The sequence below is a fragment of the Rhodofomes roseus genome, assembly GCF_022264815.1.
Source record: "Rhodofomes roseus strain CIRM-BRFM 1785 chromosome Unknown C8Q71scaffold_5, whole genome shotgun sequence".
NCBI lineage: Eukaryota > Fungi > Basidiomycota > Agaricomycetes > Polyporales > Fomitopsidaceae > Rhodofomes > Rhodofomes roseus.
The window spans coordinates 1,089,007-1,114,370 of NW_025952961.1; the positions used below are offsets into that span (position 1 = coordinate 1,089,007).

A 25,364-nucleotide genomic window follows, 5' to 3' on the forward strand; every position below is an offset into this window, starting at 1 on the left:
TAGCATCTGGTTGACTAAAGACTCGAGCCCTTCCACTATGTAATTGATACGCAAGATGGCTCGAGCCTTGAGTCGATAACGAGCTTCCTTTCGCTCGAATTCGGCGGCGTCGATGACATCACGAGGATCCAGGTCTTCAGCGATGAAGACGTTTGCTTCCTCGAATAGAGTGCTGAAGTTTCCTAGAGCGTCCCGCGCGTTGAGGTCGTTGAAGATAGCTTGAGCTTCCGCGGGCTTGCGAAGGTGGACCTTGAATCTACCCGTCCCATCCATTAGATCCTTGAGGTGAACTTTGTCGACTGCGTCCTTAGCGGCTTGCATAGCTTCGTCCACCGAGACCGAAGGGTTCGACGGGGCCGAGTTATGGGAAGGATCGTTCGACTTCCAAGGAGTCGACGTGGCCACCGGTTGGGGAACGTAGACAGGCATTCCGGAGTTGTTGACCTCCACGGGGCAGAACCAATCCGCGGGGGAAGGAGTGATAGGAGGCGACCGCCGGGCACTCCATCCGGGTGGTAACGCCGTCTGCGAGCTGCCGTCGGCCGGTCGAGGTCGAGGCGACTCGACGAAAGTTGACGGCTTGAGGTCGTGCGAGGGTTGAGCTCCCGTGGAGGAATCGTCGTCGAGACTCCCCGGGACGAGCATCGTCCGCGGGAAGTTGAGGGGAGCGACCGGATGGGGAGAGACCGAGGAGCGGAGACTTTCGCGCACTCGGTCTAGAGGGGGAAGGGAGGAAGTAATGGGCAACTTACGGGATCCTCCCGAGTCCTCTACGTCCTCTATAGATGCGACTTTACTTCGGGCCGTCCCCTCTGGAGTCGGAACGGAGATTTGTGTGAAAGGTGAAGCTGATCCCGAAGGGAGGGCTGACGAGGGGCGAGATGGCCGTGAGGCGTCGCCGAGAAATGAGGTGCCCGCCGCGGGGGTGCGCGCGGTCATAGCGGCGGGTCGAAGGGGAGACAGACGTAGAGGTTAGGGCCTACGAACCGATGGGGCAGTGGACCGTTCCCCTGAGTGTCCACCAATGTGAGAGACGGAGGTTTCGTCTACTCGCACTGGGAGGGAACGGGCTGCCTGGCGGCTCGAACGTTGGTGGTCGCTCCGCGACCGAGTCGTAAGTGGGTCGTGAAGGTCGTGTGCTGGCGAGGAGCCGGCCTGAGATATACGGTCGGGTTGGCGAGGAGCCGCCGCGACACGTATACCGACGTGCACTAGCGAGGAGCTAGCGTGGCACGAGTCGTCGAGTCTTGGCGAGGAGCCGAGACGCGAGGAGTCGTGGACGTACGCGGAGGTGAGGTCCGCGAGGTGAAAGCGTGCCTGCAGCGAGGAGCCCAGGAGGCCAAGACGGCGAGGAGCCGCTCTTGGGGTAGGAGACAGCGAGGAGCTTCTCCTCAGAGCGGCGAGGAGCTCGCGCTGTGCGCCGAGGAGCGAGGAGCTCGCGCGGCTGGGGACTTACCTCCTGGTTCGGACGGTGCGGTATCGCACACGGACGAGTGTGGTAGGAGTTCAAGAAGGTCTGGCGTCTAATTGCTGGACGCGCGCGAGATGACTGCGAGCGCGCGCCTACGTAATTACAGTAAGAATACAAGATGTACTAATTAATCTAGGGACGCGGTACGAAAGCCTGCGGGTCGCGATTATCGAAGGTAGTCCTATATACGTTAGCGTACGCAGCCTTGATGCGCTCTACCGCATCCATAACAGGGGCGGGGACTGGGACCGGGACTGGTATTGCCCGTGCAGATGATGACAGCAATGGATTCACCATCTGCCACAGCGTCAGGAGGGTGTCACGGTGATTGTCGCTAAGATGATGTACCGTACTCACCTGATCAATATAGAAGTAAACAGAATACAAAGGAACGTCGTCGGGTAGAGTGGAATCCATGTTCCGAGCATGGTCATACACTTCGACACAACTGGGAAAGTTGAGGCCTGTTCCACAGGGCTCGATCCCAGTGTGTCCAGATGTGGTGTTCAGAATGGCTGCGAGGTCTCCGTGCTCGCGAAAGCCCCGCTGGTAACTGAAGTACTCGTCCGGTGAGTGTTCCGCGACATCGAGGGCATGACGAGAGGCGCCAAAACGAATGGTCGAGGCGCGCCCCTGGGCAATCAGATGTTGTAAAATCCGCCCAGGACGGCATTGAGCATTGATGAGGCCAGAAACCAAGTGCTCGCACGTGAAAGGGAGCCCAACCGGGATAATCTCCAGGTAACTAGTCGGATTATCAAGGACACTTTGATCGAACCCAGCGAGGATGATGGTCAGGACCGATTCGGTTGTTTGAGCCTGAGTATTGACCAACAACGTCTGTTCAGGCGGGCCCGCAGGAAGCGCAAAAGGTGGCGGATTGTCTGATAAAGTTGTCGGTGCCAGCTGGCCGGCAAGTTCAACGCTCCTGCCTTCATTCTCAAGAGCCTGAGGGGCGTCCAGAACGGCATGTATTGCTGCCAGATTTGCAATCAGGGAATGTCAATCATGCTAAGGTCAAAATACATACCGGCATTTGACACACTATTGGCTTCGGCTTTGCGATAATTCTCTGGGGCTTGGAACTGAGACCCACAGAGCATTACAAGGCGCTGCCAGGTATTCTGTGCATCCAGTACACTGAACCCGAGGCTTGTATCTGAATTAGACCAACATTTTCTTCATTAGCTGACAATCCTAGATCCGTAGGTTGGCTCAACTCACCCTCACCGTTGCTGCTATCTGTGTTACCGTCGGTGTTACCATCTTGAAGTCCCACTGCCGGGATTGCTATACCTAGAGTACAAAATCTTGGCTCAGTTCTGATGATGAGACACCCGTCATTGACTTGTACACACCCACGCCGGGATCATTCATTCTCTGGGATGGGTTGGGTTGTGCTTGCTTCTGCAAGGGGCGGAAGTACTGACCATCGCGGCGGTGGCACTCCTGTGACACGAGCGTGATAATGTCACTCATTGTGACACGCAAGACGCGGGGCTTAACACACATCCTACTTTCAGCTTCAAGACGCAAGCCACAAGATTTGATGAGAGTGCTTTTGGACCTATAAACAAACATTCTATCCAGTAAGAATGTGCTGGCAGACAATTTTACTGCAGCAAGTTGAGTAAGAAGTGAGCCGTGACTGTGTGGCGTGCACCACCGCGTGGGCGCTTGCTCTGGAGAGTGGCATTGAGGTGTTCAACGTATGTGTAGATGCTCTATCCCTCTATTAAGTGCAACATAAGTAAGGTGGGTACAGTATGAAACAACATTCTACTCTGTGCGCAGGTGAGGTTGCTGGCGAATCATTGGTCGAATCATCGGATTCGGAATCAACAACAAACCGGAATCCTCAGGACACTCCAGACATACCTCATCAGATCATTTCAGTTCGCCTCAGATAGTGCCAGAAGGTCCAATAGCACGCTGAAGCAATGTATTTGAAGACTAGTACTATCCTATAATATGTGTTTACAGTGCATGAACGGGTTGTGTTTGCGCGTGGACTCATCGACGGCGGCAACATGTGCCTCCTCTCGTACATCTCACACATCCCATCATCCTCCTCCTCCTCCAACAACAACACAGCCTGCTTGCCAACCGGGGAGGGTGAGGGTGAAGGCGACGTCAAGAGCGGGAAAGCATCGCCGCGAATGGGTTCGTTGGTATCGCTGCTCGACACCTGGCCAGGCGACGCGAGCGGAGAAGAGTGACTACGACGCGTCCGAGAACAGGACGGATGCGTGTTTCTAGCCCTTTGCAAACCTATGATATACCGTCAGACATAGCCAGCGGTATCAGTCAGCACCAGCGTGTGTGTACAAAACAAAGAGATGGTGCACGTATCGCCCTTCTGCCACTCTTCCCACTTCCGCCCGACACTGCTCCCAACCATCTCCATCCACGAGGACATGGGACATGGGCTAGTTCAAACTAGCGTGCTTGCTCGCACGTGTGCTGCTTGCGGATCAGTGTGGGCAACATCGCGGACACGGCGTTCGGGGGTCGTCGGCGATTCTGGCAGGGGCGCTGGGGGCACAGTGGCGCAACTTGCGGCGGTGCAGGGTCACGCGGCGGGTCGTTCAAGTTGAGGGCGAGGGATGACGCGGACGACTGCGAGAGGCGCAGCTTGTCGATGCAGTGCCCGCCGCGGAGACAGAGGTGGGTGTGCCGAGGTCAGAGAGGTTGATGGTGGACGCGTTGCTCTGCAGCACGGTCGGCACCGAGGAGCGGTTGAAGAACCATATCCTGCGGGCACAGGCGTCAGCGCGCAGCCGCGACTTAGCGAGGCATGCACTCACGAGATACCCTCATTTGCGAACTCGGTTATGAACACGCCTCCGCCGTCCGCCGCTAAGCCCACGCCGTACAAGCTCTTCGTCGGCGTCGTGACCATGCACCCCTCATTCTCGTTCGCGGCCTTCGAGCAGTCGGTCGAGTTGACGAGCGTGTCCGTCTGGAGCGCGTTCGCCGAGTGCGTGCACCCGTCGCCAGTGTGCAGCACCATCTGGTTCATCGCCACCTGGTTCATGCCCTCGGACGTGTTGATCTGCCTGCCGCCCCCGCGTCAGTGCTCACGCACACGCTTCGCGGATACGACTCTCTGCCGCTCGGCCTGGCAGTTCACCGCGGATGACCAGAACGCGGGCCACACGGAGCACCCGGTACGTGTGCTCGGTGCCGGTCACCCACAGGCTGCCCACCGTGAAGTAGTCCTTGGTGTGGATCCAGACACACGGAGTTGCAGTTCTGGCCGACGGTGACGGTGGATGAGTTGTCGACCATCATGATGGTGTCCCCGGCGTCGTTGACGTACGCGAGCTGGTCCTTGCCGGCGTCGGTCGAGGACACGAAGAAGACGTTTCCGTTCGTCAGGCCGTCCGCTGTGCGTGCGTGAGTGCGACAGCGACGCTGTATGCGAGAGCGATTCAGACCATCTTGCTGGCGTCTGTAAACGGGCGATACGACAGCTTGGCGGAGTAGCGGGCGGGCAACAGCAACCCGAATGTGGGCGCGTGATCGCCGAGCAGGCGCTCTGGTGAAGATTGGTGATTTGCGAACCCTGCGAGAGTGTGGTCATCGAACGAGGGCATGCAGGCTGGCTCACTTCATGTCAGCTGTTGAGACACGGGCATGAGAGGGCAAGACGCACACCAAAGCATCCGCCTTCCCCACGAGTATCACCGCGTTCTCCAGCAACACTTCTTCAACCTTGCACCCAAGCAGCTGCACAAGCCCCCTGCGCTTCCACGAAGACGATCACAAGCGCGAACATGAACATGTTCACACCCATGACCGCAAGCGAGCCGTGCGGCGACGCACTGTGGATCTGGTACGACCATGCGGGCTCCTGGCGAGGTTGAGGATGAATGGCGTGCATGTTGTGACGAAACGCGTAGCCCGAATTTGCAGCTGAGCGTGACGATGTCGCCGGAAAGCGAATACGCTGAGCGGGGCATATTGGGTTTAAGTCCTGCATATGGAGCGTTGTGACGTGAAGACTCACCACTTATCCCGCTCGCCGCACACGTCCCGCGAAATAGGAATGTCGGGACTTGAGGATGTTCGAGTGGCGGCTAGGGCGATGGCGGCTCGGGCTTGAGGTCGCTCGGCGGGTCGATGCAGCCTTAGGCCCTTCACCACCCCGAGTCACAGGTGTCTTGCGTGGCAGGTCAGGAGTCGTCCGCAGTGTGGGAAATGCAGCGGCAGTACGCTGCGTATGACGTGCAGTAGCGGGCAGCGCACTGTCTCACGACGTCATAGAGATCAGCGCTGCCTGCGGGCGGTTGCGAGCACGAGACACCTGCCAATTGAAGGCAGCACGGCGATTGTCCGCTTGCCAGGCGACCGGAGGTAACCCTCCTGGACGCGCACGGCTGCTGAAGAGGGGCGAAGTCGGGTATATGCCGTCAGTCGCGCCACTCAGGAAGGAGCATGGCGGATCGATGGCTGAGAGCAAGATGAGAAACAACTATCTTTGATAGTTGCAGTACTCACGCCGCGGCACACCAGACATGCTCAATCGCTCGCCCCTCATCGTCAGCGCCATGTGGCTGTGCAGCTAGAGGAGGCGCTACCCTTCGAGTCGGGCATCGCGGACTGCAGTGGCACGTTACAGGCCCACATTGTACAGGCCGTGTAAGGCCGCGCCGTGTCGCGCATCCACCCCCTGGTAGGTCGCGGGTGGCGCCAGTGCGTGCGCGCTGGACGGTAACGGGCGAGAGTGTACGTGACGGGACACGGTGAGGGACGGCGGCGCGAGGCGGCGGCGTGGCGCAGAACAAACTGCAAGGGTGCCAGCTGGTGGGCGGGGGCGGGTGCGTGCTGGCAGGCAAGCGCGGGGGGCGAAGCGTCTGCAGTGGTGGCGTGGCAGGTGTGCCACGTTGGGATGTGGCGCGTGGGATGTGGTGCTGTGCAGCGCACCGCGCCATCCCCGTGGCCGTTTCGCGTGCGGAATGCGCACGCGAAAGGCGGCCCCCTGGGGTCCAGCTTTCGCCGGTCCAATCCAGGGGGGATGTGACACGTGACCGCCCTAGGGTCCAGCTGGCTAGCCGGTCCAAACCAGGGTGGGGGTGTATGTGCGAGGGAGGGAGGGGGAGGTGGCGGTGAGGAGAGGACGGTGGCGGTGAGGAGAGGATGGTGGCGGTGATGAGAGGACGGTGGCGGGCCCATGGGATGTGGCGTGTAGGCGTGCCATGTTGGGATGTGGCCGCGCGCTAAGTTGAGACGTGGCGCGCCATGTTGGGGTGGTGGCGCGGTGGGCGTGCCACGTTGGGATGTGGCGCGTAGGCGTGCCACGTTGGGACGTGGCGGCGCGCCGTGTTGGGACGTGGCGGGTAGGCGACTGGGGAGCACGGCGGGCGACGTGGCGGGCGACGTGGCGGGCGGCGAGCGTGCGCGTGGCGGGCGAAGCGTCGTTGTCGCCGGGAGTGAGGTGGCGGGGACGTGGCGGGATGGCGCGGGTAGCCGACTCGAACGACGGACGGGCGCGGCGTGGGTGGGTCCGACGCACGCCGTGGGCGTGTCGCGTGAGGAATGCACGCGCGAAAGGCGGGAGCGACGCGGTTGTGCGCGCGACGGCGGGCGGCGCGGATGACTTGGCACGTGATGCAAACGCGTGGCGCTCGTGCGGACGCCTGCACGGGCGCCAGCGCGCGGCGGGGGCATCGCTCTGGGTGCAGCGGCGGCGGGCGAGCTTCCCAATGGCCTCTTGGGAATCAACGAAAGTGACAGGTGCGCGACGGGGACGATCGCGGGCGCGTACCGGGGAGCCACAGTGCGCAGGCGTAACGACTCGCGTGCAATGCGAATGCGGGCGACCGACGCGACGCGGTGAGGGATGCAGTCGGGGTGCGGGCGACACGACGTGGCCAGAGATAGTGGTTGGCGGATGCGCGACGGGCGGGGCGTGGTGTGCAAAAGGCAACGTTGTGGGCAGGCTGTGTGGCCCGTGGCGATTATGGCATCTGCATTTGTCAGTGATACTCGGTGTAAAAAGAAGTCCCTGGTACATACCGATGGTTGTGTAACAATGTCACATGTCGATGCTGTCGGGCTCCGGTACGGGCAGCTCATCACCCGGCCTCTGCGAGGGGCCAAGGCAACCGTGACATCGTACGGAGTAGAGAGACGGCATGGAGGGTGGGCGAGGGCGCGCACCACGGCGGGTGACAGGTCGCGGACGGCGGGTGGCGGTGGCGGTGCGGGTGGGCCAACGGCGCGTGCAGGCGCGGGTGGGCGAGGGCGCGCACGACGGCGAGTGACAGGTCGCGGACGGCGAGTGGCAGGTCGCGAGGGCGCAGACGGCGGCGGGTGGCGGCAACAGCACGTGCAGGCGGCAACGAGCGCGCACAGGCGGCCACGAGCGCGCTCGCCGGCTCGCGACGGGACGGCGGAGCGCGCGTGCGGTGTGCCCGCGCAGCGCACACGGACCCATGCGGCGCCCCCGTCGCGAGCCGGCGAGGAAAGCTTGATCGTAGACGGTTTCGTGCGCGGCGAGAGACTTTGACTGGAACTTGGACCGGCGTGCGCGGGCGGGGAGGGTTCGCGCGATGCGGACGTCGATGGGCGCGGTCTGAAGTCATGCGCGCCTTGCGAGTGGGCTGTCGTTCCGAGAGTGGTAGCAGGCATGGATGCTTGGGTGTTCACTGAGCCAGGCAGGGTGAGGGTGGAGGCGAGCGAGCCGTCAAAGTCCCCGACGGCAGCGAGCGAGTCGGCTAGAGAGTGGAGGTCGGAGGACGACATTGCACAGCGTCTAGCAGTGCATGTCAGGCGTTCCGTGGTGCGTGTCAGTGTCCGTCAGCAACCGGGCGAGCTCGTCAGACAGAGCGGCACGCTGAGACTTGGCGTATAATCTCAAGTAGGACAAGCAAGGTCCCGTAGTAGACGCGTTCGGAGGCGATGAGAACGGTGGTCGGAGGGCGCTGGCGGTGGAGGTGCGTGGCAGACGTGCAGAGCGTGAACGTCGGCCGCATTCAATGCCCTACCACCTGTGGGCCATTACCCCGGCCCAGCTAACGTTCCAGGCAGGCCTCGCTTGTTGAGTAGGTGTTGCGGAAGTGTGCGGCATGGCCAGATGGCCGGCATTGCACGACGCTGTAGCTGTATTGTACCTCAGTATGCGCGCACTTGACGACGCGCGTAGTAGCTAATGAAATATTACCTATGGGTGCAAGAGCACCTGCTGCGGTATACGGCGGTCGGTTGGAATCAGGGGGAGAAGAAGAGCGCACCCGCCGGACAGAATGTCTTTACTGTTACGATGGGGCGCGGTGAGAGGGCGCATTGTTTGGGTGGTCCATTTATATGGCCCAAGTGCCGAGGCGCTCCACACGTGCATGCGTTAAACAAACGTGACGCGCGTTGTCCACGTGATCGTGTTTGCCGACGCGCCCGCAAAGTGCGGCCTTAACCCACCTCCTACTCTCAGCTTGAGGGTTTAGTCAATAAAAATTCGGAGATATGTTCTTTGCATATAAAACAGGCATTCTGCGTACAGAGAGATTTTCGGGAGTGCGGTCTTCCGCCAGGAGTTGAATAGCATTGCTGCAATCGCGCGCCACCGCGCCGGCGCTTGTGGTGGTGGCTAGCGTCTACGCACGTTGACTGATAGCGACGACCGCCAACTATCCTCAGCCTTCGCCGCACTGCTTTCCTCTGGTAAACTGGATCTGCGGAGCACTGCGTCGTGCGTGTTCCCCAACAGTGCGTTGACGTTGACCGCGCGGTGTGTCACGTATGTCGTTACCGTTACCGCAGACTCTCCAAACCCTAGACTAGGCAACCTCAGGCTCATCCACTCGAGGCGGTTCGCGGCTCCCTACAACACGACAACCTCATACTGCATACACCCTTCTCCCCTTTTGCGTGTCAACTCTCGACTCTTGCGACTGCCCATTGGAGCTGGGCCAACAGCGTGCGAAACAACAAGTAGCCGTCGAAGCCAGACGGCGGCTACGAAATGAGCATCCCCGGAAGACGGAGGAGATACAGGGTTCCATACGAGGTATGTTTTTGGCTGCTTCAATTGTCATAAGTGGCCATTGACTATGCGGCCTATGCGGCCAGCAGACCCCCTCCGGTTCTCCTCAAGTGCGCACGCACTCTTTGCCCATTGACACTGCAGACGTGCGTCAATGTACACGTTGCGGTTTGGCTCGGGTGACAGTCTGCGGGCAAGGTTTTTGGTGAGTTCTTCTTGTCATCGCCGTGTTTGGCAATGCAGATATGACGAACTGATGTCCACTTCCCTCGCAGGTTCTATGATGACTGGGCATGAACTTGCGTAGGTGCCCACGGCTTCTTGCCCTCGACGTCGTACAGCCCCGCGACCGAACTCAGCGTGCCCGCGCTCGAGCCCCGGCGGCTCTCTCCCCATCTCAAACTTTAAGGCGTGGGGCCTTCCTTACCACGCCAGTCCCCGGTTGCCCATAGGATGAGTGCCACGCAGCGGGTCACTCAGCCTCGGAGACCCTCCGGATGATGGCGAGGTACACCCTCTCTGGCGGCGGATCCGCTGGCACGCAGCGCAGCTGAGGACGCTCGCTTGGCTCTGCCGGTCAGCGCTCCCGCTGATGCCTGCCGCGTCGGCCTCCGCCTGCCGACAAGAGGTGGCTACCCTCAAATCTACCGCGACTCCAGCATCCCGCGCACCAGACTCGTCAGTCTGCCGATCGGTATACCCAGCCGCACACCGCAATCGTTTTTCAGCATCTCCCTTCGCCCCGTCGCCGCGCCTATTCCATTGCACTCATGCTTTCTTCGGCTCCCTCGTGCTCTCCCTTCACTGCCGCTGCCACCCCTCTCTCTTCGCCACCGTTGCTCTTTCTTTACTGCTGCTACTGTTCCCTTCGCCGCGGCTCCCCCTTCGCTGCCGTGTCTTTTCCATCACCCACATACACACTCCTTGCGCCCTCGCACTCTCCCCTCGCGACGTATGCATCCAAGAAGCATGCGGTGAATCACAAGAAGCACGAGCACGTCCACACCCATGTATCCGCTGGGAATGGTCCCTCAGAGACGCCCTCTGCGAGCCCAGGTGCCAGCTGTCGACGTCGATGCACAACGGCGAGCGCAGGAACGGACTATCGCCGCCGATGCAGTCCGAGCTCATGAGTGCCTCGACGACACGAATGGCGGGAACGTAACATCCGGACTACCTCGCTCAGAGCCAGATTATTCCCGCCGACCCATTGCCCTTTGTGGCGAACATGGGACCTGAGCTGTAATAACGTAGTTTACCGAATCCATTCGTTCTTCATTCTTTGTACATCAAGCACTCGTGCAGACTGATGCAATTGGTAATGCTTATAGTGCTAATATGGCGACAAAAGCGGTGCAGCAATGAATATCATTATAAACCAATCAGAACGAGCCATGGTTAGAAGATTAGAATGGTGATTAGACCACATACGAAAACAGGAAGGCGAATGTAATGTATGGCCAGTTTGCACAAAGCAGTACAAAGGGTACGGAAGGAGCGCGCTCAAACAGAGGAGTGGTCTTGTTGATTATGGACAACTTGCTCGTGAAGCCAGCAGTCGAAGAGGGTAACAACCGAGGGGTCGCCAAAATCGGACTCCTCGAGAAGTGCGTTGTGTAGCCATGGGTTGATGTCAATGACACAGTAGCCCGTACATGTGTGAAGATCAAGCACAGGCACTTTGCTGGTGTGTACACCAGCATGGTTGAATCGGAACTGACCATTACTGCGTCAGATTGTCATAGCTTAGTAGGTTAGTAGGAGACTCGGACGCGCACCTGAAGGCGCCATAGGGGGTCGACAGGGAGATCTTGGCATTCAGTTACAGCTTGTAAGAGCAGCCGCGCGCGAAGTGTTGCAGGGTCGCCGTATTCATGGTCTAGCAGCATGGTATTGTGGACCAGGGGATGATCCGGGTGTCCATGTCCATGTAGCCAGCGCAGTAGGCGGAATTTGACGATCCGCTCGCAAAGACTGCGTTCGCTTTGCGCCCCACCTGGAGTAAACTCAAAAGTAATGAGTCGTGCAACATCCTGGGGACCAGCCACAGTGCGGTCATATAGCGTTCTGATAACGACAACCGGGTCGAGAATTGCGCTCTGACCTCCAGATACAAGCACAGGTTTCGAGAAAAGCTGCAATGGAACAGGGTTAGACAACTTGGACAGGGTACACAATCAGCCACAAGAGACCTACCTCGGTGAAGTGCTGCAAATCAGCTCCTAAAGCGTCTCTGGTAGCGATGTCAATGTCGAATCCCTGGCGGAATGCTTGTAACTCTGGTGCAGATGTTGCGACCTTGCCCAAAACGATGGAGCAGATGAGTTGCCGCGTGTATCGGAGTCTAGTACGCGAATCCAGAGTGAAGCCAATTCGGCGAGGCTGGATGCCAATGGCGCCATTCAGCATTAAACTCGGCCGAGCAAATATTCGGCATATCATACCTGGATACCAAGACGATTCATGAGAAGACTCCAGATCGGATGCGACAAATACATTCCGCCCGACGGGAGAGCATCACTTGGTCCGAGTGCAAACCAGGGGCGGAGCTCCTGAGCAGCAACATGATCAAACTTCTCGAGGAGCTCTAGCGACATCTCGAAGGCACGATCACCCAATATCGCCCAAAGAATCACAAGGGGATGAATCGGCCTAGGTGCACGAAGGTGATGACCGATTACCAACGCCGCTACCATACCTTGTGCTGAAAGCACCGCCATTCGGTCATCCTCGAGCAGGTTTCCAGTGATGTCGTCCAGAGTTGGAACAACGTAGCCATGGCGCTCCTCCCACAGGCCCCATGGGACGGGGATTGGCTGAGACTCACGCTGGTGTGATGGATGTTCGAATTGACCATTCTCGTGAGGTGCTGCAAGTGTTCTGAGAATCTCGAAGAACGTGGAGACTTCGGGTCCAGGCCCAACTGCAGGACCACTGGCAGAGTCTTCATTCAGTACACGCACTCAGTTTCAGTGGGAAGGACGAACATGTAGATGCCGCGCGTGTAGGGGTTCAAGTATCCCGAAAGGTTGACATCATCAACTGAAGTCCCGTGCGGCGCATTGTAGACATCAGTGGATGTTTGGTCGCCATATTTGTTCTGGAACTTCTGGGCGAGATACGTGGTAACAGCGCGCGCGCTGAACTTGGCTGTAGGAGCAGTGATATATACCTGCGGCTCATCGTCTCGCTGCCAAGTGTCGGAGGCAGCCTTATGGAATGCGTCCTTGAACTTCAAGGCCATACCGATGTCCACATTCACTCGCCCTATGAGATTTGCCTTCCAACCCTGCTGTTTGCCTCAGTAGTTGTTCAAAGCCGCAGTGTTGCAAAGACTCACCGCCGCAGGGTGTTGATGATCCTGTGGCTCAGCTGGTATAAGGACATCTGAAGTTGAAGTCTCGTCCATCAGAAAGGGATTCTGGACTGAGCCGTCCATTAGTACTGAACCAGCACCCATTTCATCCATCTTAAGGGCGGACTATTAACATGAGATACCAGCCGAGCAACAGTAATTATAGGCGCGCACCTCAAGTTCGACTTCAAACTCTTCCATTTCCGCCATGATGCGGTCTTCATTGATCTGTACACGCTGGCGGTTCGACGATGGTGCTGTTGATGTACTCTAAGGTAGTTTCCGATTAAGGATGGGATACAACAGCAAGAAGTGGGGACTTACTGATTCGTCCATACTCGCAGATCGAGAGCGGCGGACTCCAGATGCGGCTGGCAGCGCGGGATCATGTGGCAAGTACAGTGGCCCAGGATCGGGGAAGAGCATATGTTGATTGGGAGGAAGACCCAGGTCGGGCGGTAAGGCTGGCAAAGCTGGAGATCGTAGTGCAAGCAGCTGAGGGTCAATAGCCATTGACTCCGCACTCGCACTCTGCTGCTGGGACTGAAGCTATATAAGTTGTATGAGCGACCATCAACAGAGAACTTGCAAATCAAGACTCACAGCTGGAGCTGCCAGCAGAACGGTGGACGTGCGCGAATGCGGCCGATTCAGTGACACTCCAAAGGGCTGAACAGGACGAGGAGCCTGGGGAGGCAATGCCTGGCGTGGTGGTGGCGGGCCATCTACTATAGTATTTGGAGGAGGAAACGTCGGCATAATGGGAGGCTGGATGGGGATTGAAGGCGATGTAGGAGTCAAAGTGGATACACCAGCACCAGCAGTAACACCCCACTCCGTCGGAAGGGACGGAGGGTTGGAAACACACTCAAGATCGGCGCATAAGGTATCAGTATTTACGCTGTCGCGCAAGGAAGGGCGGAGAAGTGCCAGAAAACGCGATGAAAAACAGCGATGCGGACGCTCATGATCCCGATAATCATGCGCAACAAGAGCAGTGATAGGTTTACTAACCACAGACTCGGAGGGGACTAGATAAATTGGACATGCCAGGCGACTTCAGAATCAATGAGTCTCGGTCACATGACTGACCGACGCACCAACAGGAATGACAATTCGATCGGGCACAAGCACACCTTGAAGCTTCGCAAACCTGCTCTTCACAGACATCAAGGTCGAGGTCGAGGTGAGCGTAGCATTTGCGCTAGCTTTGACAAACTGAAGCTTTGCACCGCCGCTGATAACACGCAAAGAAGGCAGACTCCAGCTTGATTGAGAGGTCGGTAGGACAATGTGACGATGCTCGCAATGTTGGCGAATGTGCTGGTCGAGGAGAGGCTTCAGCAGGGCATTTTCATCTAGCGTCACAGTAGTGACGCAACCATGGTCTTGGAGAAGGGTAAACAGCGCCCGTTTTTCCGCTTCCGAGACAGCAAAGCTGCCCTTGAACAGCCGCTTCCCCTGTTCAAGCTGCGCGCAGCTGCGTCAGAAGAAAGGATGGCATGTCATCCGACAGGCAATGAACGCACCGAACACGGAATGATGGCAATGTCAACAACTTCACCTGGCGCGAACTGGGAACGCCCAACGAGAGCCTAGTATGCGGGGGATGGCTCAGAAAAGGTGGGCCATTCGGAATGATGAATAACAGCCTGCGTACCTGGCCCCGGCGGGACGAGTCTAACGTAAGTAACTGCGCACTTTGGGCTCGCCGTGTATCGGACGACTGCGACGAGGGCGGGCGTTGAAACTGGAATGCTTGAATTGGTGGAGCAAGGGGCGACCCCCGACCAATAATGGGTCGGAGATGTGGGGCGGCGATGGCAGGCTGCAGTGGCTGAAGTGGACTCGGAGGACCAGGACCAGGCTGTGAGACACCTGCATCGGAACTGGGAGTAGTACAGAAAAGATGTCAGGATGACAGGAAAGAGTAGTCAGTACGGAAAGACTTACAACGGTGCCTGCACAGTCCCGATGAAGGTATTCGTATTCAAGTTCATGTGGTCTGGAAGCGCTGGTCGCAGTCGCTAATACAGAAGGAGTGAGGTAGTATGCGAGCAAACAGAGGTGGCAGGAAAGAACGAACTTGGGAACTTGGAGAGAGTTGGGAAGATGTGGGCGATGCTCGGCACACTGAGGCTAATACTACGTCGGCCGCATTGCTTGAGATACTCCACGAGTTGCAGGGTGGAGCACCGAGGAGGCAACATGGGCTGCCATTAGCAACCGATCATGCACTTAGCTACGGTTGTAAAGGTTGTGTATGTGCGTATGGTGGAGGGGTTGGACAATATACAGCATTGGACAGAATTTCTCCTACCTTGTGAATGAGATACGGAGGTACATGGCCGTAAACGAGGAGAAGGAACGGAGAGTGAGCTGACGTGGTTTAAGAGTTTTGCTAGGCTTACTAACAGACCTGGAGGGATCTCGGGCGCCGCGGAGTGACGGTCGGGTTGCGGCGGGAGGCAACGGTACGCGACGTGACGCGATCGCTCGGGGGGACTCAGGAAGGCACGGGATTGGGCAGGAAACGATCAGAAATAGAGAGCAGCGTCGGGATCGGGCAGCACAGATCGGGATCTGGCGGAATTTCTAGCCGGCGCGCCAGATGGTTTGGTATCATGAGGTTCCACGGCGGTGCCCAATAGAGCCCGCCGGACCCGTTCGGGCCATTCGGGATCCGGTCCGCGTGCTGCGCTAAGGTACTAGCCCATTCGATTTTTGTCCGATAAAGCCCTTCATAGACGAGACAACGCGGAGGTCGTAGTCTGTACTAGATTGTGTGCGAAGGGTTCTGCCCAGGCTCTGTCGCTAGCAGACGTAGGGCGAGCGCAAAGTCAAAGATGCGCACAAAACAGTATTTTAACGCAATCATAGCATTTCCTCTGAAGCGATCAATCAGTTTGGTCGCGATTGCAGGGCACGACCTGACCGCATTGAAGCGCCCCAAAGAGGACGACAATTCCCCCCCCTCCGCTACACCCTCTGACGAGTCGTTGTCGTGCTCCAGGATAGTGGTTGGGTTTTGAACTCCTGAAGTCGACTCTGCTCATCCGCGCATAGCTGTAATCGGGCTGTGATCTTGTATGACTCGTCCTGGACCGACGCGACCGTTACAATAAATTCGCGATAGCGCCGCCAACTGAGATGATGATAAGGCAGAGGCCACGTTTTTCCATAGGTACCAGCGTAACGGCGCGGAGATGCAGAAACCAAGTGCCCTGTGGGTGCGTTGTTTGAGCATGAGGACTTCACAGCAATTGTATTACTCGATCACATCTTGGACCACTGTGGGGGAATCGCCTGTACACGAGGCAGATCGCATCAGAGGAGCGTCACAAAGTTGCATCCACAGCGGAGGCATCGTCTTGCGGCGTTCAACAGTTCAGCAGCTAGCCAGCTGTTTCGTACGTCGTCTGGAATCCAGGCTTGACTCGCAAGTCGGTGCAGCGGTAGTAGTGCTTTCTGATTGCAACTGCTGCATGCTCGAATGATAGGCGTGGCGATGATACAGGACGTCACGGAGCAGCGGGCTACGAGTTTGGAGTCAGACCGATGGCGGAGATGCAAGGTTGACCGAGAACTCACTCCACATATGACCATTAGGGCATCCAGCGTTGACAGCATCCTGGAAGGGGATCGGGGCATGGCAAGCTGGACAAGGCTCGTGCAGAGTAAGGTCATCATTGTGTGTCGCTGTGGTACTCAGCTTGGTCGACAGCACATGAGCAGCTTTGACAACATCCGGATCAGAGCCACGCAGACAAGCTCGCGCCATCATTCTCATGGCAAACGGTATGTCGGCGTCTGATTATGCGTTCAACGCTGTGATAGAGATGGCCAATACAAAAATATGACTAACCTGCCAACGCTGGAAGAGCCGACAGTATGTGATGGAGGATTGCAAGCTGAACATGGGACTGAATACGCGAGTTGCAGTGAGCAGCTACCTCGACGAAAGCTTGTCGATCATGGTCCAATTCGGCGATACGCTAAGATAGTTCGTGTGAGTATTTGCACGTACAGGCGGCATTGACCTTACCGCACATAACTCGGCGATGATAAGCCGGATTCGCAGTGCCAACATCGCATCCGATCCGAAGAGATACGCCTCTAGACTTCGCGTAAAGCCTTGTCTTAGTTCTTGGTTGGCATCGGTGATATTGAGAGAGACGAGACAAGGGAACGGGAGCGATATAGGTATGTCTTGCGCGAGAAGTCCTAGCAGCCTTCCGCACACAGGTCCAAGGACATTCTGGTCTTGGAGATATAATAACGCAGGGCGAAGTAAGCTCAGCGGACTTTCCCTCTGAGCTGGACACCCGTCAATGAGATCGTATCCGTTGTGATGAGACAATCACGAACCAATCCGTGCGTGCGCAATAAGGTCACGTACGTTGGAGAGAAGGGAACTCTCCACGTCGACTTCGCATAATCTTGCAACGACAAGTAGACAGGTAAGACGGGCATCGTGTTTGTAGCTGAAGTCGGTGGGGCGACAGGATCTTCAAATGTCGTTAGTTACCGCATGGTGACAGAACTCGTTACCCACTCGTGGAGCCAGGCGAACCATGCATGGCTATCGTACGAAGCTACACCGTACAAGCGACTGACGTCCTTTTTGGTTGTCTTCTCCGGCTCGGCGGCTACGAATGCAGCTCGACTAGCCCTGGAGAGTTGCAGACTAGAAAGCCCAGCGTCGGGTGTCGATTCCCCAGGCGGTTGCTCTTGAGAGAGATGGTGCACCACATGGAAAGAGCCATCCGCGAGGGAAACTATGAGCGCGTCCTCACTACGTGCATGCTCGACGCCCACCACTGGAGTTAGGGCAGATGAACCGATGGACAGGTGCTGCGTGGAAAGGGCAACCGTGCGCAGACTTGACAGCCGACCATCGGATGGCATCGCCCAGAGATAGAGTTTTGCTGGTTTGGAATAGACCAACAAGTCCTGGATGGCGTCAGTGCTTTCATGAGGCGACCGGAACGCGGACAATCGGAGGCTCTCACAAGGTCAGCCGACGGTTTCGTCCATTGAATACAGGTTATTCCTCTCCCGTCACTCTCCGCGGGCCTGACGTCTTGAACTTCGAAGGATGCTTGAATGTCATGGTTGGGAATGAGCCCCAAGGACGATGCTGCGGAGTGCAGAGTCTGAACGACTCTGAGAACGACGATGGAACCATCAGCTATGCCGCATGCAAGGGATGCTTCGCCTATGACAGGATCGGGGTCAGCATGAGAGCATAGGCTACATCCGGCACGCACATTTTCCGCTTTGTAGCTGTTTCCAGGAGGACCATGCAACATGGGTGACCCATCTGTCAGCGAGCGGCACCGTCGCAGCGCAACGTACTTCCCAAGATCCGTCACTTTTACCGCAGAATCTGCGCCATGTCAAATAGCACGTTCGCGATTCCCTGGATTAATCGCACATACCTGAGAAAACTCACAGATCCAGCTCGGTTTCCGACAGCAAGTAAAGATCCATCAAGGAGCGGCGTCGGCGCGAGACCGAAGTCCGCCTGTGATGACCATTCGATGCCTACAAATTGAGTTGGCTGTGCCTTACGGTGAACCCGCAGCCGCGCTTACAACTTGATTGTGCGCACAAGGTGCTGACCAAGGTCGAGTTATCTCGGCCACCGAAGTGAGCTCGTAATGCCGCCGTTACATCTACAAGCTACCGAGACGTCAACATGACATATCATGGGTCGAGAGTTAGCATCGTACCTTGGCCCACTCCCCCCTCAGGAAATCCTTCACAGGTCCCCATAAGGCTAGTTCCATATTAGAGTTGAGTACAACCAAGAGACAGCTATGTCATAACGCCGATCAAAATAGTGTTCCGTGCATTTTTGTGCGGTACGGATTCTAGGCACGAAGATGTCTCACCTAGCGTCTCCGCTCAGATTAGTTGGTGATGAGGTAACCGCGCGGAGACCTTGATCTAGGGAACCTAGAGCCACGGCACCCCAATCTGCGGTAATTGCTGAGCGGAGAGAGGACGGGGACAGAGCGAGCAAATGCGGCACCTTGACAGTCAGCAGGCCATTGATATACGAGCGCCTTATCGATACCAATCATGGTCCTCAGCCATCCGGTGCGTTTGACGTTGCGGGAGGGATCTTGCTCCTTCCCTTCTGTGTGCTCGACAGTCGATGTTAACTCATTGCTCATGCCTACATGTGGAGTCTATATAGTCATAAACATGTCATGTCATACAATCATGTATAGCATCATCTTACCAGAATGTGAACAGCGGACTTCGTCAGCACTAGCAGTTGGCCATCAGCGGTCCACTGCAAGCACTTAGCCGAGGGCGTAGCGGAAACACCGGAAAGACTGAACGTAGACGCGATAGCTGCTGCCTGATCCATTTGAGGGCGCTATAACATATATGTTGGATTGAGTTGATCCTGGGTTACCTGGCCACCGTAATTGGAATAGTTGATTGGTCAGGACAGCTTCCAACCAGACCAGACCTCCGTTTGTGGGACATTACCGTAGCGAAGTGCTCAGCCAGTCAGTTATCCCTTTAGCCTTTGTAGACTTCTCCGCGTGAAACCTCGAGATGGCAAATATCCAGGATCTAAGTTTGAATGGTCTTTGTCAATGCGATAGTGAAGTGCATGAGCCGAATATGATCGAGGGAGCTTGGAGGAGGCTTGGAGGTGGCCGGACCAAAGAGTCGCGGAGGTAAAATCCCACGCCACAGGCGCGTCGAGTCCTGTGGCACACATTCACGAGTCTCACTTCGGAAGTGCCGCCATAGCCGTCTCACTGAATCCTGTGTACCCTCGCAAACATGACCGTCAGATCCTTCTCTGTTGATCATGCACGATAATCACTGAATGGCATTGTCCACAGGATCTGACGTACTGCTATTTACATATGACAAAGGATGAACTCGCCGTGCTGGACACTATTGGCACTGCAGATTATCTCAAGGGAGAACTGTCGGACGACGGTCAGTGATGTTGTGCTGCCGACCTTCTGGTAGCGTCTAATACCTCGCAAGATGTCGATGTACCTTCACACATGGTTCCTCCCGATCCGGAGGACGCTGACGGTACGTCTCAATGCCCTTCGCGTCAGACCGTTCCCGGTCATTGATCCGTGCGGCTCTTCATGAAGTCTTGCCATCACAAGTACATCCTTCATACCCTTATGGAAATCCGTTCAACATCAAGCACCCTGCGGCGAGACCTCGACGCCCATACGACCCATCATCTCGTGCTTTGTTCGAAGATATGGGCTTTTCGGGCGGCGGTGTGAACGGATCTTTACGCTGGAAGGATATCGCGCTGGACACACTGTATCCCGTTGACGAGGCGCGCCAAGAGGCTGAGAGGGCTGCCCAGGCACGCAAGATGGCCAGTGGAACTAGCACAAACCAGCCACCACCTCCCCCGCCGCCCGCTCAGGTACAGCAGCCTGTAGAGGAAGATGACGAGGACGAGGAGCATGATGAGAATGAAGAGGACGATGATGGCGAGGCTGCATCAAGCGACGACGATTAGCACGTGCACTCGAAACGGAGTGGTTGGGAATGTAGTGATACAATTTATGTTGTATTAATAGGTTGTGTATGCGGGTTGTCAGTCCCGCGCAGCAATAGTAGCTATCATGGCATCGCCGATGTCCGCCTGTAACAGGTCCTTGACATCGCCTTCTTGCTCTACCGCCCATTCGTACGCATCCAATAACAGCGTGTCCGTGAGCGGGATGAAGTGAGCTGCCAGAATTCGGATGATGTTGCTGACGCGCGATATCGCGAGACGTGTCGCGTCGTCGATGTCCTGACATATCATCTGTGACGCAAACCAAGGCAGAAATAAAGACACGCACGTCATTCTTGTTAGAGTACACGGCTTCAGCGTCGAAGGCTTCTTCACCCTCTTGTTCACTTTGTTTGACATGTTTACTTGCCCAGATATAGCCATTCAATCCCAAGATCAAGTCCACTCCGCAGGGTAGTGAGAGGAAATGTGATTTGAGACGTCTGATGAGGGCAGGCGGAACTGTCACAAGCTGTCCGTTCCGTAGCTGGCATGTGGACAATGGTCAGCGAGGGCTTAAGTGACAACGAAGGTCCTTACCTTGCCATACCGTAGGGATCGGGTATGTAGCGACATAGCCCCGTCAGCAAAGAACGCCTGGACTTCGGCGACAAGGAGGTCACCCTCTTCAAAGAAAGTGCGCATTTGCAATTCGTCACTCTCAAGTTTCCGGCGCTGCAATGTGAAGGATGCATTACCGATAAGCCAAAGTGACCTGCACCATGTCGCTGACGCACCTGAACACCGCCGGGCAAATTAACAGACGACAGCATAAGCACCGCGTCTTGTCTGGAGTTTGCGTCCACCTTCCACCTGCGAGGTTGCACCTGAAACACAACGGTATGCTCCGACCGTCCCATACGTCTCCTGGTCCGACTCACCTCCGTGATTCGCCCGACAACGAGGTCACCAACCTCGGGGTTATACCTTGAAAGCTAGGTCAGCGTAATGTACCTCAGGCCAAGACAGTTCTCACCTCGAGCGCACAGCCCGTACGGAAATGAGTTTGTTTACGCGCTCGACTGTGCCTGCCACGGAGGAAATGACTTCGTCGTTATCTATGTAGGTGCCATGTCCCCTGTATGTAAAGTTTTCTTCGTCATATATCGGATAGATTCACTTTTGCCGAGCCTTACCGCATGAAAGCTTGCGAAGATGTGAGCGGCTCACCCGGAGAAGTGAGCCTGTGAAAGCCCTCTTCAAAACCTTCGTCCATGTCAATGTCATCCTCAACGTCCGGGTGATGTCGTGTCATGCCCTGAGTTTCATTCTGCGATGGAACCGGGAAGGACGCGAAAGAGATCATACTGGCCTGACTGAGTAGTTTGTCACGCTTTGAGAAGGATGGGCGAGCGAAGGCAGACCATCACCGGCGCGGAGTGTCAACCCGGCCCGGGGCCGCAAACCCCATGGCATGGCTCAACTGTGACCGAGACTAAATCGTCCTGCATCCTGTGCGATTTATGACATTCGTTTCAACCTGTTTCAACTCAACACAATCTGAATCAGCGGCCTCATCTCTAGAAACCCTTGGTCTAAGGTCAAATGCCAGCCTAAAATACGCAGTCCCACTACCGAGACCGCCGCCGGGGAGATCTCGATGATAATCCATCATCTCCGATGAGTACATTACATAAGAATGTCCTACTTCCGTATTTGAGAGTTATACTCAACGCTCGCCACCCATCAAACACGAGGGACGTCGAATGCCACAAACTGTCAACCAAAACGTCTGATCAACACTTCAACAAGCTCTGATCGGAGTCGTGCCGGAGTACAGTCCAAGCAAGGTAACATGCCAATGTAGCCTCCTATCCGATTGAGCGAAATAGCTTTTAGGATGATCCCCATCCTTGGATCGTTTTGTCTGATAGGCACGCCGAAGGAAGATCCGCAGCCGCATCTCGGTCTCGCGAGTGCTTCCACGCATCATTCGGCCTCGTATAACGCGTTACGGGCATATATGGGCGCCCTAAGTGAATCCAGGTGGTTTGTTTCTGGTGTTTCGTTTGTTGAGGCTCCCTGTCGGCCTCTCACGGTACGATCTCGGCGTGCCATCATGTCCGTACCTGGATCATACAGGCAGGGAAAGAGGGTCATTGCAGCTGGACCAAAGTGCTAAAATTATCATAGCATGGCCGTTGCACGTCATGGTAAGGTTGTACCCATCGACGAGCGTCACGGAAGCTTTATTATCTTCGCTGACCTTGAAGAATATTTGACATTGTGATCTTCCCAGAGTCCAAGATCTTCTGCGATATAACCATTAGCCACTGTGAGACAAGGCGGTCATTATATTCGCACAACAGCCGCATCGGGATCTGTGACCCGTCCGAGCCAATCCTGTCCGTACAACGACCTCTGTTTGCAGTTGATGCCAAAACATCAACCCAGTCCGACTTGTGCTATGTACAAGTTTCCAATTTGTGAGGTACGGGCTTCAATACAAGCCGTGAAACGCTTTGTCATCTATGTGAGGATTCCCGAGTGTGGTATCCAAGTGGTATTGTATTACTGTCTCATTCGAAATTCTACCGCACGAGTCGTCATATCTTGTTCTGCAACCCGTCCCCGCGGAAGTCGAACCCACTTCGGGTACAGTCTCGATCAGACAGTCGCTGAACTGTCCCAAGCATGTCTTGGAAGTGCCGCATGGATGCCTCGCTCCGCCGTTCGTCCACAGGTTTACCATTTCGGAGCACAGCCATGTTCATCAGTCTAGTTTTGTGCGGGTATCTCAAGCATCAGTTCTACGGTCGATAATGTCAAGTGTCCACGACATTCGCAGGGAAGTCTGGTGCAATGTACCTACCCACATGCACTCAGTACATATCCGGGCGGCGAGTCTAGTGAGATGCACCTAAGCATAGTTTTTGCTTGGAAAACCAAATTAGCCTGTGACATAGCCGGGGTATGATCTCTAAGTATGTCTGATTGTCATGACGGCGTACGACTGAGTCGATCCACCTGATGTCAAGATTTCGTTAGTGTCAGCTTGAGGCAGTACTATCGTCAACTCATTTCACATCTGTCAGAATGCGGTTGCATTCGTCTGCTATCTGACCTCTGGAGGAACCTGCAGGCCGTTATCCCATGGATGACGTTGCAGCGGGGGGAACAAATCTGGCCACACAAGAGCAGGAGGCCTGGCTAGCACATGTGAGTAATATCGACAACAAAGGAAATATGTATACAGGGCACGAGGGGATTCATCGGAGAACACTCTGAACCTACGATAGACTTAGCAAGCGCCAGAAGAACAGCAGATACGGAGAGCGAGAGACGTCGGCATGAGGTAGTTCAATCGAGCTCCGGAACAACTCTCCAGCGCAGATTGTCTTCGTAGAAGTCAAGCAACTGTCATGGGCGGTGTCAAGACACGGATGCTCCGAGATAAATTACAATCACATACCTTCCGAGGCATCTTCTCCTTGCAGGTCTCGGAGTCCTGCCTCGCCCGACCCCCGTTCTTCCTACGCACATATGTGAACAAAAGACTCATGAGCCACACCCCAGTACAACTCACAAGGTGAAGTATATCATCAGTTTGCCATCGTCCGCACGTTCGACTGTGTCAATATGTCCGACGATATGCTCCCAAGTGAGCGACGACATCCATTGGTTCATGGACTGGAAGCCATCAGAGTCCTCCTCTGGAGCATTCTTGGCGGCCTTTGTGACGGCCTTTTTGCCATTCTTTCCCCGCGCGTCCTCTTCCACTTCTTCCACCTCGTTGTCCGATTCCTCGCGTTTAGCCTTAGACTGTCTGCCTCGCCTTTTCGGGCGCAATTCTTCGACCTCAGAACTCTCGTCGCGTGCATTGGATGACTTGCGCGCCTTGGTCGTCGATGGACGACCAGCCGGAGCCCCTGTGGACTTACGACCAGCCCTCTTCTCTTTCTTGTTCCTCGCCCAGAACTCATCAATGAGGTCGTGGGCGTTCCTGGACGTGGCGTTTGGCATGAATATGGCATATGCTGGGACCAAGCGACTTACCCTGCGTCCTGCTCATCCACCCAGCTGTTATGCTCATCCCCGTATCCCTTCCATTTGACGAGATAGCCCATACGGCCCTTTGTGTGAATGACTTAGCCGGAGCATGGCGCACACAACTCAAAAAGAACGGCAGACATACCTTTGCAAACATGCCAATCTTCGCGTCCATGATCCTCTCAATCTCGTATTCCTCCTCGTCATCTCCAGCCTCAACTCCTCCAGCCTCCTCGTCCACGTCCATCGCGTTGGAAGGAGCCTTCTCCTTCCTCGCCGACGCGCGCGCGCCTTCGCTTTCACTGTCGGAAGGCAGGGGATCTACTGCCCTGGCCATGCTTCAAAGGAGGATAGACGCGTTCGGTGGACGAAGAGTTAGACTGTGGCGGCAGGAGTGGCCGTTCGTCGTTGACAGGAAAGGCGGAGGCGTGCGAAGTTCACGGCCAGACGCGTCGTGCTATTGCGGTTTTGGGAAGTCATGTCGCGCGGCGCCACACGTGCGTTTTTTGCACGCGGCGACCTCTACCTTCGGACGGCCATTGCTCCTCAACGCCTGCGAGTTTCTGCTTGATTCCTATATATTCTGGTTCTACTCGTCGAGCCCGAGGGCATGGTGCAACTCAATTTCGATTTCAACCAAGTCTCAAAATCGCGGTTTCCGAGCACCACGGCGACTTCGGACTGCAATTGCGAGCGAACGCAACATTGGGTGGGGTCCGCGATGGTACGGAAGGGTGCAGGGGGATGCTACGGAGGGCACAGGGCAGAAAAATTAGAAAGTTACCGTGAGTTCTCGTTGTAGCTCGCGCCGTCGCTGTGCGGCTGCGTGCTTGACAGGTCGCCGACGCAGGTCGGCCACCGCAGCGCAAGGGCGTGAGGCGTACCCGCATGAACGCCCCGATGGGGTGTATAGAAGGCCTACGGAGCGCATACACGCCGTTTCGGGGTACTTCTCCCGCTCCCCGTCGTTGTAGTGCACTCCGCGCTGGTGGTGCCC

At 56.3% G+C, this 25,364-nt stretch overlaps 7 protein-coding genes across 7 annotated transcripts; 1 reads left to right on the plus strand and 6 right to left on the minus strand.

The window, feature by feature from the left end:
- Positions 1–1,603: 1,603 nt before the first annotated feature.
- C8Q71DRAFT_855361 (uncharacterized protein) lies at positions 1,604–2,574 on the minus strand (the record flags this gene model as incomplete). The annotated part of the gene is made up of 3 exons (XM_047927169.1): positions 1,604–1,768; positions 1,829–2,448; positions 2,502–2,574. The coding sequence occupies 3 exons, from the start codon at positions 2,572–2,574 to the stop codon at positions 1,604–1,606; spliced, it is 858 nt and encodes a 285-aa protein (XP_047781716.1).
- A 1,485-nt stretch (positions 2,575–4,059) lies between these two features.
- On the minus strand, positions 4,060–5,357 carry C8Q71DRAFT_892901 (uncharacterized protein; the record flags this gene model as incomplete). The annotated part of the gene is made up of 4 exons (XM_047928700.1): positions 4,060–4,225; positions 4,279–4,526; positions 4,715–4,860; positions 5,189–5,357. 4 exons carry the CDS (start codon positions 5,355–5,357, stop codon positions 4,060–4,062), a joined length of 729 nt encoding a protein of 242 aa, XP_047781717.1.
- Positions 5,358–10,961: 5,604 nt separating this feature from the next.
- Positions 10,962–15,049, minus strand: C8Q71DRAFT_905421 (uncharacterized protein; the record flags this gene model as incomplete). Its single annotated transcript, XM_047928897.1, has 14 exons — positions 14,767–15,049; positions 14,474–14,702; positions 14,343–14,408; positions 13,914–14,283; positions 13,828–13,844; positions 13,417–13,680; positions 13,138–13,362; positions 12,988–13,083; positions 12,799–12,939; positions 12,446–12,747; positions 11,903–12,392; positions 11,655–11,840; positions 11,237–11,593; positions 10,962–11,174 (listed from the first exon to the last, which is right to left on the minus strand). The coding sequence occupies exons 1-14, from the start codon at positions 14,811–14,813 to the stop codon at positions 10,962–10,964; spliced, it is 3,003 nt and encodes a 1,000-aa protein (XP_047781718.1). The 5' UTR covers positions 14,814–15,049.
- Positions 15,050–15,873: 824 nt separating this feature from the next.
- Positions 15,874–19,521, minus strand: C8Q71DRAFT_745664 (transcription factor IIIC subunit delta N-term-domain-containing protein). The gene is made up of 15 exons (XM_047923020.1): positions 19,321–19,521; positions 19,064–19,243; positions 18,851–19,010; positions 18,711–18,795; positions 18,549–18,633; positions 18,411–18,498; positions 18,255–18,360; positions 18,084–18,202; positions 17,826–18,031; positions 17,369–17,766; positions 17,182–17,321; positions 16,859–17,130; positions 16,679–16,808; positions 16,405–16,623; positions 15,874–16,349 (listed from the first exon to the last, which is right to left on the minus strand). The coding sequence occupies exons 2-15, from the start codon at positions 19,193–19,195 to the stop codon at positions 16,141–16,143; spliced, it is 2,349 nt and encodes a 782-aa protein (XP_047781719.1). The 5' UTR covers positions 19,196–19,243; positions 19,321–19,521; the 3' UTR covers positions 15,874–16,140.
- Positions 19,522–19,623: 102 nt separating this feature from the next.
- C8Q71DRAFT_855366 (uncharacterized protein) lies at positions 19,624–20,338 on the plus strand (the record flags this gene model as incomplete). The annotated part of the gene is made up of 4 exons (XM_047927170.1): positions 19,624–19,629; positions 19,686–19,785; positions 19,837–19,887; positions 19,953–20,338. The coding sequence occupies 4 exons, from the start codon at positions 19,624–19,626 to the stop codon at positions 20,336–20,338; spliced, it is 543 nt and encodes a 180-aa protein (XP_047781720.1).
- A 78-nt stretch (positions 20,339–20,416) lies between these two features.
- C8Q71DRAFT_795255 (exosome complex exonuclease rrp4) lies at positions 20,417–21,683 on the minus strand (the record flags this gene model as incomplete). The annotated part of the gene is made up of 7 exons (XM_047925599.1): positions 20,417–20,617; positions 20,667–20,864; positions 20,918–21,052; positions 21,115–21,204; positions 21,259–21,304; positions 21,354–21,455; positions 21,514–21,683. The coding sequence occupies 7 exons, from the start codon at positions 21,681–21,683 to the stop codon at positions 20,417–20,419; spliced, it is 942 nt and encodes a 313-aa protein (XP_047781721.1).
- A 1,994-nt stretch (positions 21,684–23,677) lies between these two features.
- C8Q71DRAFT_703358 (uncharacterized protein) lies at positions 23,678–24,614 on the minus strand (the record flags this gene model as incomplete). Its single annotated transcript, XM_047920312.1, has 5 exons — positions 23,678–23,734; positions 23,790–23,850; positions 23,904–24,320; positions 24,374–24,450; positions 24,513–24,614. The coding sequence occupies 5 exons, from the start codon at positions 24,612–24,614 to the stop codon at positions 23,678–23,680; spliced, it is 714 nt and encodes a 237-aa protein (XP_047781722.1).
- Positions 24,615–25,364: the final 750 nt, after the last annotated feature.

Coding starts and splice junctions, on each gene's coding strand:
- C8Q71DRAFT_745664 (XM_047923020.1), bottom strand. CDS start 19,195: ATGGATCAGGCAGCAGCTATCGCGTCTACGTTCAGTCTTTCCGGTGTT. Junction 17,767..17,825: donor CGAAACCGTCGGCTGACCTT/GTGAGAGCCTCC, acceptor GACGCCATCCAG/GACTTGTTGGTCTATTCCAA. Junction 16,624..16,678: donor GGCTCTTCCAGCGTTGGCAG/GTTAGTCATATT, acceptor ACGCATAATCAG/ACGCCGACATACCGTTTGCC.